Genomic DNA, 16,977 nt, shown 5'->3' with positions numbered 1-16,977 from the left:
CCCGGAGATTCGAATGGGGGACTATTCCGGAATCTTTTGCCAATGGAGAGATCATCATGACACTTCTTCAATTACAGGCCACATGTCCTGTGGATACACGTTACGTGTCTTTAATGCAGTGGTTTCCATTGCCTTCTGCATCCTCATGTCGTTGATCATGGCTGATTCTTCCGCCTTTAGGGGCAGTTTCCCACCCCTAGGCCAAGAGAGTGCCCTGAACCTCTATCCGCTCCTCCGCCCTCTTTGACAAGGCCGTTGGCAGAATGAGGCTGACTTCTTATGCCGGAAGTCTTCGGCCGCCAATGCTGATTATTTATCAAAATTTAGGCAGTTGTGGGGATCGAACCCGGGACCGAAGACGTTTTGATTATGAATCAAAGACGCTACTCCTAGACCAGCATTTAGTGCAAATTAAATCCGAAGCAATTGCTAGACCCACTGGCACTGTACAAATTTAGAAATTACGTCTGATAATATTCTTAAATTTATAATAATGTTGGTTCAACCCTTGTCATGTACAGTAAATTCGTTTTAACTCTCTTGAAATGGTGAGAGCTTCTTTGATGATGCACTTGTTGAAGAATTACAATTAGAAACATCGTTGCCAGGCGACATAACATCTTGTACAGGAAGCTTTCTAAACTTGTTTCCTCTAAATTTTCGTTTCTTGAAAATGCCTTTACGTTTCGTCATCTTCAATAAACACAACAAAACGCACGTAAACAAGCACTGCAAACGTAAGTATAACAACTACTCGTCATCACACTTGAACAAAAAAAAAAATGGTTCAAATAGCTCTGAGCACTATGGGACTCAACTGCTGTGGTCATAAGTCCCCTAGAACTTAGAACTACTTAAACCTAACTAACCTAAGGACAGCACACAACACCCAGCCATCACGAGGCAGAGAAAATCCATGACCCCGCCGGGAATCGAACCCGGGAACACGGGCGTGGGAAGCGAGAACGCTACCGCACGACCACGAGATGCGGGCTACACTTGAACAAAACTAACCGCGTGTTTGAAAGGGTGTTTTTTACAAACAGCAGAAACAAAAGAATACCGATCGTTGCATTCCAAGGATAGCCGACACACTAGGGAGTAAAAAAAAATCCCTAACGTGCAATATAGGGGATATAATGATCTAAAATATATGCAGAAAAGTTGGTGAGAGAAAAGTGGGCGTGGCACATAAACACACGTGGAAGGAAAATGCTCTTTAAATGCTCGAAAAAAAAATTTCTCATCAAAATCCTTTTCAGAGTACTTAAATAAAACAGTAATCTATCTAAATATGATGAAAACCGAAAATCGATTTTTTTCCACCTGTACCACGGTGTGGTCCCCTTAAGCCGGTAGCCTTCAGCCGTCATTGCTGATAATTTTCATTCGGAATTTAATGGCTTGGTTGATTAGTCGAAGACCGTGGACTATGGGTCCTCCACGCCTAGTGAATCATATGGGCGTTCAAATCCGTTTGAAGAAAGATTTACATTGCACGTAAACACAGGAATATTGAAAGTTTTATTAATTGAAGGGCAAAGCTAAAATATTAGTGATTTGGGAAACTGGCGAGGACCGAGAACGAAGGTTGGGCGGAGCAGATCGCTTCCGACTTCTGTGCTAGGCGGACGTGTGTGACTAAGCGGAATTGAACGCAATGATGAGCCTGCCAGGTCCGCTGATTGCTTTGTATATGACGTCAAAACCAATGCCCGTTAAGTGCACGATTGCTTGTTTAGGCGAAATGAAGGCGCCGACCACAACATCTGCATCGCATCCACGGCGATACAACGTTGACGTTGCTACGGTCCCATCAGGAAGCGTAAGTCCATTCCAGTCAATAAATTCAGATACGACGTGACAGCTCAGAGTTACGATCCTATTCATCTCTTGTTGAGTAGAGTGCATCTCCTGTGAAAACTCCTGTATTCCAGTATTAATTTATTTTGCAGCGATATCCCATTCCAGAAACTAATTCATTTAAACATATTTTCTAAGGTGCACTGCACCAGAGCACCACCCTTAAACCGTTTTTGAATAAAAGGAAAATCGCTGTATCCTGTTATAGTTAGTGAGTAATAATGTCTAACGCTGTTTCAATGGCGTCACATGCGTGCTTATGAATTTAGTACTTGAGTGTAGGAATGTGTCTCTTTTCCGCACGCTGTTGCCGAGATGATGATATCTGGATTGTTAAATCTAGTTGAACTTGATTCAAACCCACAATTACGTGGCTGTCTTCTTTCACTGCGCTCTAGCGCTTTTGTAGTGTTTTTGCAGTCTTTTATGAAACTTTCGAAGGATATCTATTTTACGTTTCACTGCGTTCATTTAGGTATTCTCCGTCTGCTTATCAGGGTGGTAACGTGCTTGCCTCCCATGCACTCGGGCCGGGTTAGATTCGCGGCCGGGTTGGAGATATTCTCCGCTCGTGGACTGGGTGTTGTGTTGTCCTCATCATCATTTCATCCTAATTATAGGCCGTAATTCGCCCAATGTGGCACCGACTGAATAAGACTTGCACTTGGCGGCCAAACCCGAATGGGACATCCCGGCCAACAATGCCGTACGATCATTTCATTTCACTATTTAGGTATTGCCCGTATGCACAATCAGTTGGTTTGTCACGAACGCGTTAGGTCTGACAGCTGTTATTACGAGGGTCATTCCAAAAGAAATGCACACTACTCCTGTAAAAATACAGTTTTAATTCTGCTTGTGTGAAAGTCTTACAGTGTGTAGATACATCCTTCCCGTTTGTTTTCAAACTTAGTTCAACCTGTTCCCGTGAGGGGCGCCGTCACGGCATGTCTTCAAGATGGCATATACACTTGATGTTCGTCAGAAGCAACTTGCTGTCATAGAATTCCTGTATTGTGAAAACGAGACAGTGGGAAACATTCACAAGAGGTTGATAAAGGTGTACGGAGATGCTGCTGTCGATCGCAGTACAGTTAGTCGGTGGGCAAGCAGGTTATGTGATAAAAGCGGGCACGGCAATATTGAGGATTGTCCTCGCAGCAGCAGACCTCGTACTGCACACACTCCAGACAATGTGCAGAGAGTTGACGAATTGGTGACTGCTGACAGACGCAACACTGTGAACGAATTGTCACGCTACTTTGGGATAGGGGAGGAAGTCTTTGCAGAATACTGAAAGTGTTGGCGTTAAAAAAGGTTTGTGCCAGGTGGGTTCCCAGGATGTTGACAGTGGCTCACAAAGAAACAAGAAAAACGGTATGCAGCAAACTTTTGAAACAGTACGAGAATGGTGGAGATGAATTTCTCGGAAGAATCGTGACAGGTGATGAAACATGGCTCCATCATTTTTTACCAGAGACGAAGAGGCAATCAATGGAGTGGCATCATGCAAATTCACCCAAGGAAAAAAAATCAAAACCACACCTTCTGATAGAAAATTTATGGCTACGGTGTTTTTCGATTCCGAAGGACTCCTGCTTGTGGACATCATGCCAAGTGGAACCACGACAAGTTCTGATGCATATGTGACGACACTAAAAAAACTTCAAGCTCGACTGCGTCGTGTTCGACCACATCGGTAAAAGCAGGATGTTTTGCTGTTGCACGACAATGCACGGCCACATGTCAGTCAAAAAACCATGGAAGCGATCACAGAACTCAGATTGGCAACACTGAGACACCAGACTTACAGTCCTGACCTGGCTCCATGTGACTATCATCTCTTTGGGAAGCTGAAAGGCTCTCTTCGTGGAACAAGGTTTGAAGATGATGACTCCCTTGTGCACGCTGCCAAACAGTGGCTCCAACAGGTTGGTCCAGAATTTTAACGTGCGGGTATACAGCCGCTGGTTCCACGATGGCGTAAGGCAGTTGAGAGGGATGAAAATTATGTGGAGAAATGAAAATATTGTTCCTAACGGATGTATCTACACACTGTAAAACTTTCAAACATGTAGAATAAAAGATGGATTTTAAAAAAAATAGCGTGCATTTCTTTTGGAGTGATCCTCGTAGTTATAAGCGGTGGCGTTAACTGTTGAGTATGTTCCTGCAGCGCACAACAAGCTGACTCTGACATGCCGGTAGCGAGGGCGGCTCATTAAAGCCGAAGTTCTCAGTGCTGAAAAATAAAAAAAACAGTGTGATGTCTGCTACAGGCACACAATCAACCTTTAGTCATTGAGATCATAAGAGATGTCGCATTAAAGTTTATCACATGTAGATACACAAAATCCAGAGGCGAAAGGTACAGGGTGGGCTAATAAAACTGCATCTCAGTATAGGTAACCCAGCTTTCAACATCCGATCCTCGAATGGACGATGTAAGACGAGTTGTTTGTCTTAGGGTGCATGAAATATAACAGTGTAACAAAAGGGTGTGGTAAAACTTTCAGGAAAAACTCCTCGCAGTAAAGGAATAAAATATGTTATGTGCACATGGGTCCGGAAGTACTATATTTCCAAGTTAGAGCTTAGAGTCTATCATCCTTCAACACATTAATGGTGGAAAATACACAGGAGAGGAACGTACCAGCACATTATAAAACACTTACCCAAGTGAAATTACTAAAGTAAGTTGTAGTTAAATGTGGCTCTACGTCATCAGTGTTACCATATTCAAATGTAACAACTCTTGGTGGCGAATCTCTGTCGCACGCCACGTTTAAGACGGTCATTGGCAGTAGAAATAAATTCTTTAAGGCGTTACTATTATTTTCACACCCATTTGAAGTCTATCTACAAAACAGTTGCGCCGTTTAGTTGTTCTGATCTCCGCTCTCGCGTCCGAGCTTGGCAAAATATGCAGCATCGGCGGAAAAGTCGACGCGATTCGTCCTCGTTGAGGGAGGCTTGCAAAGCGTTTGGCAGCGTCCTGAGTTTGCATTTCATTTCACTTCATTTCCCCTGTACTCGTGTGTTATTGGGTCCGTGTGTGAGTGTGTGAACAGGATGCAAAGCCTAGCAGCATAGTGGCTTTTCGAGCGCAGTAGATTAAAGGAAGTACTTTTGTTTACTGGGCCACGGACGCATATTCTTAAATATTATACATGGTTCTGTCGTCCGGTAGCGCTGTATCATTAGTCACGTGACCGAGCTTTATAAAACGGAGCTTTCTCTTGCGGTACCTCAACTGTATTCAGAGCGTGGACACCATTCGGGTATGTGCAACAACAATCTGTCTGCAGAGTCCAAATCACAAATATCAAATTCTCTTAAAAGGACGCCACGAAACAATTTCTTAAGTACTAATTCTTGAGACGCCTAGGTCGAAAGGTGAGGAGCGATGATTATGAGGTAGAAAGGAGACTGAAGAAAATAAATATTCGAATGGACAGATATTTTGCTTAGGTTTGCGGATGACATAGCTGTGATAGCTCCAGATAAAAGAAATGTGTAAAGAATTTTAGAACTTATGGATATAGTATAGGGATAAGTACAAAACGGAAATTAACTCAAAAAGACATAAATAATCGTGCGCCACAAGGAACCAGAAGAAATAAACGTCAAAATTTGAGAAGAGAACATAAAATGAACAATATCATACAAACAATTAGGAATCTTGATAGCATAACTGAATACGAAGAAACAAAGAAGAAATACAGCTAACAATTAGAGAAGCAAAAGAAACGTTCATCGATGAATGGAAAATGTTTGTTCAAAGAACATAAATACTGAAGTGAGGGAAAAGATGGTTAAGTTCAAAAAACGGTTCAAATGGCTCTGAGCACTATGGGACTCAACATCTTAGGTCATAAGTCCCCTAGAACCTAAGGACATCACACACACCCATGCCCGAGGCAGGATTCGAACCTGCGACCGTAGCAGTCCCGCGGTTCCGGACTGCAGCGCCAGAACCGCACGGCCACCGCGGCCGGCGATGGTTAAGTGCTGCATTTGGAACGCAGTACTGTGTGCTATGAGATACGGACAATAGACAAAAATGAAACCCTTGAAACATTGGAAATACGGTGCTGCAGGTGCGTGTTAAGGATATAGTGGATAGATAAAAGCCCAAACCAGGGAATCGTGCAAAGAAATTGTGAGGAAAAGTCAGCTGGGAGAACAATGGAGAGAACGAAAAACTAATGCATTGCTCATAAAATACGACCACAGCCAGTTTCTTGTAAATAACAGGGAAGGAGTATTACAAGGAGAAGTAGCCCGAGGGAGACGACGACCGACATTTTTAAAAGGAGACATACTTAATGCTGTCTCTAATTATGTAGAAATGAAGAAATAGATCCAATTAGAGAGATAACGACAATCGCAATATGGAATTCTACTGACTGAAAGATTGAGGATGACCAGGAAGAAGAAAAATTATGGAAATAGTTTTCTGACAAGTAAGTAAAATAAAAGGGACGTAATCTACTGGTTAGATGTGAGAGGAAGGACCAAGTGAACATCGGTGACTTGCAGCATCGCAAACACTCAGTTGTTTCATAAGATTATGACTATAGCGTGACATTCGAAAATTTCGGAGAGTTCCGCATTCTATTATTAGATTATTTTATTTAGTATGAAAGCAAAAAAAAAGTTCCTGTATCTCTTTCCTTACACTACTTACTGAGATCAGAAAATTGCAGTCAGACACCCTGGAGAAAGAATTACTCACCACAAGCAGAAAACTAGCTAATACTTTGTGAAGCTGCCGCTAGTCTTTATAACAGCCGAATTTAGCGAGGAAGAGATGAGATAACGTTCGTCAATTATGGTGTATCCAGTTGAAGCCACTCATTAGCGGTTAGATCCCGCAGATCTACCAAACTCCCGTTTATGTTGACTACTAAGTTTTGCCGACAGTTCCAAATAGTTCCAATGACTTTTAGTTGGTTAAGAACTGGTGATTTGACTGGTAAGTTGAGATGCGATAAGGTGCCTCAGTGTCTGTCCCAACGAACTTACGCGTGCAGTCCTGTGAACGCTTCTCATCTAGCCGTGGAGTCCGCCCCTGGTAGCTGAGTGGTCAGCGTGACGGACTGTCAATCCGAAGGGCCCGGTTTCGATTCCCGGCTGGGTCGGAGATTTTCTCCGATCAGGGACTGGGTGTTGTGTTGTCCTAATCATCATAATTTCATCCCCATCGACTCGCAAGTCGCCGAAGTGGCGTCAAATCAAAAGACTTGCACCAGGCGAGCAGACTACCCGACGGGAGGCCCTCGTCACACGACATTTCATTTCATTTCATTTCATCTAGCCGTGGAAGGCGGGATTATTGACAGTGCGCTGTCAAGAAGATGTAAAGGTAAGGGCAACATTCGATCACTGAGAATGCTACACTAAACATTCTGCTCAATGTTCACGGTAACCTGAATGATTTGGTCCAAGTGATGATACAAAAAGTCCTAAAGGAAAAAAATGAGAGAACACTTACACAGAGCTATCTCCGTCTTGAATTACACCCTTCACACAATGGGTAATAAACGTCCGATTTGGCCGTAAGTACAGCTGATACCTTGTATTATTAGAACAGAGTCAAAATTCTGACCCGTCGTGCCACGTTGTTCGCTTCCAGAGGGTTACTGTCAAGTTTCTGTTTGTATGGCCAATTGAAAACATGCAGCTTAGTGTCACACGGTTGAGCGGTGCCGTTTCGCGATGTGCCCGACACCAAATGTCCACTGCAGCCCCCGTGGCAACATTCGCTTGGAAATCTGTTGCGATGGATCTATATTCACTGAAAAGCCATTCCTGTTGGTTTGAGACCGTCTGCCTTTGACGAGAGGTGACGTTTGTCTACGATCCCTTGCTGGTTGCAATGTTCTGAAGACCACCGTTTTTACGTTTGTTACATAGCTTTGAGTCGAACATTATTTTCTGAATACGCACAAAAAAAAAAGGTTCAAATGGCTCTAAGCACTATGGGACCTAACATCTGAGGTCATCAGTCCTCTAGACTTAGAACTACCTAAACCTAACTAACCTAAGGACATCACACACATCCATGCCCGAGGCAGGATTCGAATCTGCGACAGTAGCAGCAGCGCGGTTCCGGGCTGAAGCGCCTAGAACCGCTCGGCTTCGACAGCCGGCTCGCACAGACACATAAACAAATCGTCCGCTATGGTGCAAGAAAGGGACCACACGACTTTAACGGTGGTGACTATAGTTTTGTACAGGCAACTTGTAAAGTGGTGACTACAGTTTTGTACAGGCAACTAGTATCGCTGGATGTAAAGAATATTGAGTCGTTACCCTACAAAACAAAATAAAACAATAAATTATTCACGATAATGATGTAGGCCGAAACAATTAAAATTTGTACCCGTACCTGGATTCGAACCCAGATTTCCTTCTTACTCGGCCGATGCGCTAGTCGCTATGTCAAACTGGCACAGTGGTTATGAGACCTGCATGACTTATCCTAGTATGTCTCCCTCCTCCATACAAAATCCAACTCACATCTCAACCCATGCTATTCCCCTTCTCGAGTTACATCAGTATTACATTAAGTGTATTCACAATTGCGAATATGGGTTACCATCAGCTGTGTAATGGAATGACGACAATGGAAATTCTTGCCGGACCGGAATTCGAATCCGGATTGCCAGCTTACCGGTGATTTCATATGTCAACATTTAATTCTTGGTTCATTTTATTAAAGAATGGTAAGTTTCTTTATTAAACTTGGGTCATGCGTAGTGATCTCACCTTGTTTGTTGCTTACAACTGTGTAAGGACACAGAAGTATGATTTGCACTGTCAGTTCAAATTTTAATCAGTCTGTGATATAGACTCCCAACAGCATTTTGTTCTCAGCATGGACTAGATCGCTCATAGCCACGGCTTGTCAATTGCTATATATGACTTATATATACTTGGAACGCGGTAGTCGGAACTGCGCGACCGCTACGGTTGCAGGTTCGAATCCTGCCCCGGGTATGGATGTGTGTGATGTCATTAGGTTAGTTAGGTTTAAGTAGTTCTAAGTTCTAGGGGACTGATGACCTCAGATGTTAAGTCCCATAGTGCTCATAGCCATTTGAAAGCCATTTGAACCTGGCAGTCAAGGGAAGGCAGGATTCGGTTACGTTGTCCCAAGCATATTGCAACAAACGGTGTATTTCTATCGCTGCTCGTTTAGTTTTTATTGCCGTTTCAAATATACCGGTCATTTTTGAAACACCCTGTACTAACCCTCAGGGCAGGTAACTGGGGCGTTAGCAGCCACGAGGCAGGAAAACTGCCGCTGGCTGAATTTAACAAACAGTAACAAATTGAACGCAATAAATAGTAATTAGAAGTCCCAGAAAGCTAATCAGATCCGCCTTCCCCAAGCACTCCACTCACTGCTCTTATCTTAGCAACACTACGAGCAGCAACACGTACCCAAGTCACTGGAGAATCGCAAGATCTCACAATGGTGGAGGTTTCTCTACTTGGGTCCAAAGGAACTCAACTTAAAACTTGCAGGATCCGGTTTACGACGAGGTCGTGCACCCTCGTGACCACAGGCCTCCGATCCAGCAGTCCATGGGCGCCGCCAGTGTGTTCACGCACTGTGCAGACCTGGCTCCTCCTGAGTTCCCAACTGAACTGTACACTTGACACGATGCGGAAGAACCACGACGTCGCTCCAAAGATAGGGGCACAGTTACTGCATATCGAAGACCGCCGCTGCTGCCACTAGCGGACAAGCAACGCTTGCAAAACCAAGTAGCGCCAGCCAACACGAGAAGACGACAAACAACCGCAACAATGTCAACCAAACGATACAGTCTGGCCTCCAACAGAGGACAGAGACCTACAAACAGCACCAACGCGAGCCGCAGCACAGATATGAGGCCGTCAAATGAAAATTACGCATAGGTGAGAGACGGTAAGTAAAGTGTTTATTATTTGGAAAGTAATTGTTAATGCATTTAACCCACTGTGAAACGACGGTCAGTACCTTCATTGAAAAAAGTTTGCGACTGCAAATATGCAACCATGATTGTACCCAGGTGTGGAGTTCTATGTTCGAAGATAATCGACAGCCACGAATGTATTTCCTCGGGGCTCCAAAAATATTGAAGTTGCATGGGGAGAGATCGCGACTGTGTGGTGGATGTGCTACAGTTTACCTGTAAAACTTCTGCAGCTGAGTCGGACAACAGGCACGCCAGCTTCGGGAAAGTCATGATGGCCTTTTTCTTTGACAGCAAGGGCCCGTTGAATACTTTTTCCCGGAACACGGCGCCACACTATAAGTACAGCGGTACGAGTGCATTTCGCAAAAATTGAAGGCGCCATCAAGTCCAAACTCACAGGAATGCTGACGGACAGCACCATTCTCTTACAGGGTAATGATCGCCCACATGCTGCCCACTTTGTTTCGACCACTCTGTAAGAGTTTCACTGGGAAGCCCTGCCACATCTCGCATACAGTCTAGATATCTCTCCATACGGTTTCCGTATCTTTGGAGCCCTGAAAGAAGATATTCGTGGCCGTTGCTTCACTTCGGAGGAAGAGATGCACGCCTGGGTACAATCACGGTTCCACAGGCCACTACTAACATTTTTCCTTTAAGGCAGTGACGGTCTTATCTCACGGTGAGATAAATGTGTTAATATTTACGGCGATTAATTTTGCAATAATAAACAGTTTACTTACTTTTTCTCATGTGTCTCATTTCCATTTGATTGCTCCTTATGTTAATGTATAGTCTATTAATTAAACTCACGATCGGAAGATATCAATAACTTGTAAATTGAAGGGGATCATTGCTGTCAGCAGCAACGGGAAATTACGCGGAATCAGCGGCGACGAGCGACAATATGTATCGGAGCGAGATTCGAACACGGGATCTCCTGCTTACTAACAGGTGCGTTAACCTCTGTGCCTAGTAAGCCGGAGATCCCGGGTTCGAATCCCACTCCCGTACACATTTTCAGTTGTCACCGCTGATTCCGCGTAATGTCTCGCTGCAGTTGACAACTGTGATCCCTTTCAATTTACACATAATTGAGCCGTGTGCGGCTCGCGTTGGTGCCGTTGGTACGTTGGCATCGTGTAATAGGGATAGTGGCGTCTCGTATTCGTCTTCTGTTTACTGGCGCCACTACATTTGCTAGAATTGTCTGTCCACAAGTGGCAAAAGCAGCGTTTATAGATATCTAGTACCCGTACTATCTTTGGAAGGATGTGAAGTGTTTTCCGGGTCGGGTGTGTCGGTAGTTCGGTTGGGACGGAGCAGCAGAGAGGTCCGGCAGCGCGTGGACGTGCCGGGACTGCTGGCAGCATGCAGGCATTGACGGATCGAGGGGCTGTAGTTGCGAGGGCTACAGCCTCATTGACCACTGGACCCAGCACGTTCAGTTCAGTGAACATTAATCCAGTAGTGAAACCCCCATTTTGATGATCACGACATTTGTTCCTGCATTGCTGCTCGAGGGTCGCTGTGAGACGAACAGCAGCAAGTGGAGCGTGTCGAGATGGCGGAATCTATTAGCTGTCTCCTACTGCCTCTTATTAGTTTTTGAATTTTGTGTTTGGTGAAGTGCAACCAGCGGTATTTTACTGCTTAGTGGCCGCTAACGCCCCAGTTACCTGCCCTGGAGATCAGCGTATGTCTGCGACAGTGTACTTTTCCTCGTCTTGCCGATGGTGTCCACCATGACATGTAGTTCAACAGCCTCCTTGATTGCGGTGTGGATTGTGGTTTCTTTTGTCTGCCTTGGTTATAATGGTTCCATCTGCCTTTCGATGTTTTAAACACCGGATTGTGAAGACATTGCGCTGCCTGTCACTCCGCCCTCGCTTGAATTTTTCCATCGTTGTACTGGTTATCACACGTTAGATGGATTTGGAAAGAGGATTGATCGGCGTTTAAACTGTCCCTAGTTTGAGTTTCCATCCTGTTAGGTGAACATAACTCTTGGCTATCTGTCTCACCACTTACGCAACTGTAGGGACTTTTCTCAGGTCGGTCCTTGGAGAACTGTCTGTGGATCACTCCCCTTTTTTTATTTGGACTGATTGTGTCAATTGTTTAAAAATAATATTTTGTTTAAATTATTCCTATTGCTTGTGGCCTTCAGCCGACAAATAATTTGAATTCTTCTTAATAAGGCCTGCAGCCGTCAGTGTAGCTTGTGTTTCAGTCAATTTTTTTTTAAGTGATGGATTTCAAAAAATTATTTCCTTAAATAAAGTGTATGTGTTTACCAACGGTAACTGATTATGCCCCATCCACACCTTTTCCTGCTTTCCCCAAGTCCCACGTCTCAATAATGTTTCATAGCTGCAGATTCTGTTAGGTGTCTGCTCCTACAGACATGTCCGAAAGAACAGACTCCATGCATTCACATACTAGATGTCAATAAATTTGTTAGCATTTACTCAACATGTAATGGAAGAACCCTCTTTAGCGGCGCCTGATGCATATGCATTACAGTTTGTTGTATCTTACTCAAGTACCCACTCAAACCCAGAATTTTCTGTTTGTTGGGAAATCTTCTCTGTCAGCTTCTCTCCTTTCCCGATTACGCTTGGCGTCTGTATGCTAACGTACTTTTGTCCCCGTAATTTGGCTGTATGAATTATAATGAACATGAAATAAATCTTTGATATTAGTCACGTACCAGCGTAGCAAGTAATAATAAAAAAAGTTGCGAATTACTTAAATAAGGAGCAAGAAAATGTGACTTTGAGTACCTTTCGTATCCTTGGCAAATCGCCAATGAACCCCTTTCCTCGGAATTACTATTAGTCTTATCGTTACTTACGTCTGTGAGACTAATGGTCAAGTTGACAGTCTTGTTTTGTCCCTGAGGCTTGAAGAAGAGCTCGCGCATTGCGCTGGAGATGACGGGGTTGTAGTCCATATCTGAAAAGTATGCCGACACCTTGTACCATCATGACAGCATAATTTAACTCTTCGTTGCTTAAAAGTGGTAACTATGCTACTTACTGAATGCTTTGCGGAAATAATACTCCAGGTAGAGACGGAGGCCGCCTGGTGTTGACGTATCTGCTCCCATCTTTTCCACATCTGGAAAAAAAACATAACAAAACAAAAAAAGTAAACTTCTGCACCTTCTGTTCCTTCATATTTGACTAGTGTCGTTGAATTTTAGATTTATTGACGAGAGCGACGTTGTGAGATGACTTGGCCTTTGCTCATGGTGTTGCATAGCTCCAGAGACATCCATGAGTTGTCAATTTACCTCATTGTAAGTTTGGTTTGCATAAATCTCGCTATAATTTTGTAGCGAGTGTTGAAGGAGCCGTGAGGAATTAAAATAGAAAGTCTGATGAAATACTGCGTTTTGACAATTTACATTCTACATCTACATCTACATCCATACTCCGCAAGCCACCCGACGGTGTGTGGTGGAGGGTACCTTGAGTACCTCTATCGGTTCTCCCTTCTATTCCGGTCTCGTATTCTTCGTGCAAAGAAGGATTGTCGGTATGCTTCTGTGTGGGCTCTAATCTCTCTGATTTTATCCTCATGGTCTCTTCGCGAGATATACGTAGGAGGGAGCAATATACTGCTTGACTCTTCGGTGAAGGTATGTTCTCGAAACTTTAACAAAAGCCCGTACCAAGCTACTGAGCGTCTCTCCTGCAGAGTCTTCCACTGGAGTTTATTTATCATCTCCGTAACGCTTTCGCGATTACTAAATGTTCCTATAACGAAGCGCGCTGCTCTCCGTTGGATCTTCTCTATCTCATCTATCAACCCTATCTGGTACGGATCCCACACTGATGAGCAGTATTCAAGCAGTGGGCGAACTAGTGTACTGTAACCTACTTCCTTTGTTTTCGGATTGCATTTCCTTAGGTCTCTTCCAATGAATCTCAGTCTGGAATCTGCTTTACCAACGATCAACTTTGTATGATCATTCCATTTTAAATCACTCCTAATGCGTATTCACAGATAATTTATGGAATTAACTGCTTCCAGTTGCTGAACTGCTATTTTGTAGCTAAATGATAAGGGATCTATCTTTCTATGTATTCACAGCACATCACGCTTGGTTACATTGAAATTCAATTGCCATTCCCTGCACCATGCGTCAATTCGCTGCAGATCCTCATGCATTTCAGTACTATTTTCCATTGTTACAACCTCTCGATACACCACAGCATCATCTGTAAAACGCCTCAGTGAACTTCCGATGTCATCCACAAGGTCATCAATCACACAAATAGTCTTATAGTCCATATGCTCTTACTTTGTTCATTAAACTACTGTGGGGAACTATATCAAACGCCTTGCGGAAGTCAAGAAACACGGCATCTACCTGGGAACCCGTGTCTATGGCCCTCTGAGCCTCGTGGACGAATAGCGCGATCTGGGTTTCACACGATCGTCTTTTTCGAAACCCATTATGATTCCTACGGAGTAGATTTCTAGTCTCCAGAAAAGTCATTATACTCGAAAATAGTACGTGTTCCACACTTCTACAACCGATCGACGTTAGAGATATAGGTATATAGTTCTGCACATCTGTTCGACGTCCCTTCTTGAAAACGGGGATGACCTGTGCCCTTTTCAATCTTTTGGGACGTTACGCTCTTCTAGAGACCTACGGTACACCGCTGCAAGAAGGGGGGCAAGTTCCTTCGCGTACTCTGTGTAAAATCGAACTGGTATCCCATCAGGTCCAGCGGTCTTTCCTCTTTTGAGCAATTTTAATTGTTTTTCTATCCCTCTGTCGTCTATTTAGATATATACCACTTTGTCATCTGTGCAACAATCTAGAGGATGAACTACAGTGCAGTCTTCCTCTGTGAAACAGCTTTGGAAAAAGACATTTAGTATTTCGGCCTTTAGTCTGTCATCCTCTGTTTCAGTACCATTTTGGTCACAGAGTGTCTGGACCACCTACCGCTTTGACATAAGACCAAAATTTCTTATGATTTTCTGCGAAGTCAGTACATAGAACTTTACTTTCGAATTCATTGAACGCCTCTCGCATAGCCCTCCTCACACTACATTTCGCTTCGCGTAATTTTTGTTTGTCCGCAAGGCTTTGGCTATGTTTATGTTTGCTGTGACGTTCCCTTTGCTTCCGCAGCAGTTTTCTAACTCGGTTGTTGTACCACGTTGGCTCTTTTCCATCTCTTACGATCTTGCTTGGCACATACTCATCTAATCATATTCTACGGTGGTTTTGAACTTTATCCACTGATCCTCAACACTATCTGTACTTGAGACAAAACTTTTGTGTTGAGCAGTCAGGTACTCTGTAATCTGCTTTTTGTCACTTTTTCTAAACAGAATAATCTTCCTACTTTTTTTAATATTTCTATTTACGACTGAAATCATCGATGCAGTAACCGCTTTATGATCGCTGATTCCCTGTTCTGCGTTAACTGTTTCAAATAGTTCGGGTCTGTTTGTCACCAGAAGGTCTAATATGTTATTGCCACGAGTCGGTTCTCTGTTTAACTGATCAAGGTAGTTTTCAGATAACGCACTTACAAAAATGTCACTGGATTCTTTGTCCTTGCCACCCGTTATCAACGTTTGATCCTCCCAGTCTGTATCCGGCAAATTAAAATCTCCACCCAGAACTATAACTTGGTGGGGAAATCTACTCGAAATATTTTCCAAATTATCCTTCAGGTGCTCAGCCACAACAGCTGCTGAGCCAGGGGGCCTATAGAGACATCCAATTACCTTGTCTGAGCCTGCTTTAACCGTTACATTCACCCAAATTATTTCACATTTCGTATCTCCGTCAATTTCCTTCGATACTATTGCACTTCTTATCGCTATAAACACGCCTCCCCCTTCACTATCCAGCCTGTCCCTGCGGTACACATTCCAATCCGAGTTTAGGATTTCATTACTGTTTACGTCTGGTTTCAGCCAACTTTCTGTCCCTAGTACTATATGGGCATTGTGACCGTTTATTAATGAGAGCAGTTCTGGGACCTTTCTATAGACGCTCCTGCAGTTTACTATTAGCACATTAATATTGTTATTCCCTGTTGCATTTTGCCTACTCCTACCTTGCCGCGTCTCAGGAAGCATCTTGTCGGGCCTAGGGAGGGAATTCTCTAGCCTAAAAAACCCACATGTGCACTCCACACGTACTACGCTGCCCTTGTAGCCGATTCCGGCGGGTAGTGCACGCCTGACCTATTCAGGGGGACCCTACATTTCTCCACCCGATAGTGGAGGTCGAGAAACTTGCACCCCAGATCTCCGCAGAATCGTCTGAGCCTCTGGTTTAAGCCTTCCACTCGGCTCCAAACCAGAGGACCGCGATCGGTTCTGGGAACGATACTACAAATAGTTAACTCAGATTCCACTCCGCGAGCGAGGCTTTCCGCCTTCACTAATTCCACCAACCGCCTGTACGAACTGAGGATGACCTCTGAACCCAGAAGGCAGGAGTCATTGGTGATGACATGAGCAACAATTTGCAGTTGGGTGCACCCAGTGCTCTCTATCGCCGCCGGCAGGGCCTCCTCCACATCTCGGATGAGAACCGCCGGCAAGCAGACAGAGTGAACACTGGCCTTCTTTCCCGACCTTTCCGCTATTTCCCTAAGGGGCTCCATCACCCGCCTAACGTTGGAGCTCCCAATAACTAATAAACCCCTCCCCCCGTGTGCCTGCTCGGACCTTGCTGAAGGAGCGGCCACATGTCCACTCACAGGCAGAGCGGGCGATGCCACACGGCCAGCGTCCACATTGACCCTCCGCGTCGTGCGCCGCGAACGCCGCTGAACCCGCCACTCCCCTTGGGGAGAGGGTGGCCCAACCGCGTCCGGTACCCGCAAAGATGTCTTGACAGCAGGGACAGTGGGTGAAGCACGTATCACCTGGGGTGTACCATGCGACGCACCAGACTCCCCACTGCCGCTACACTCCGAGGCAGCAGCCTGTAGACGGCTGACCGCGGCCATCAACACGTTCAGCTGTTCGCGAACAGTGGCCAGCTCCTCCTACGTCCGTACACAGCAGTCACACATCCTATCCATCCTAAGGAATCAATTTACTGTAGAGAGTTAATCAACTTTTAACTAGACTGCTAATTCACTAAAGG

At 44.5% G+C, this 16,977-nt stretch overlaps 1 protein-coding gene across 1 annotated transcript in view; it reads right to left on the bottom strand.

The window, feature by feature from the left end:
• The window catches only part of LOC126194976 (acetylcholinesterase 1-like), a 187,051-nt gene that overhangs the window by 30,976 nt on the left and 139,098 nt on the right, over positions 1-16,977 (bottom strand). Inside the window, exons 9-10 of the mRNA XM_049933382.1 lie at positions 12,879-12,959; positions 12,694-12,794 (exon numbers count right to left, since the gene is read on the bottom strand). Of these exons, the coding sequence (XP_049789339.1) occupies positions 12,694-12,794; positions 12,879-12,959 (182 nt within the window). The remainder of the gene's footprint in view (positions 1-12,693; positions 12,795-12,878; positions 12,960-16,977) is intronic.

This window comes from Schistocerca nitens, chromosome 7 (genome assembly GCF_023898315.1).
Source record: "Schistocerca nitens isolate TAMUIC-IGC-003100 chromosome 7, iqSchNite1.1, whole genome shotgun sequence".
NCBI lineage: Eukaryota > Metazoa > Arthropoda > Insecta > Orthoptera > Acrididae > Schistocerca > Schistocerca nitens.
This window is presented reverse-complemented; position numbering and strand designations above follow the sequence as displayed.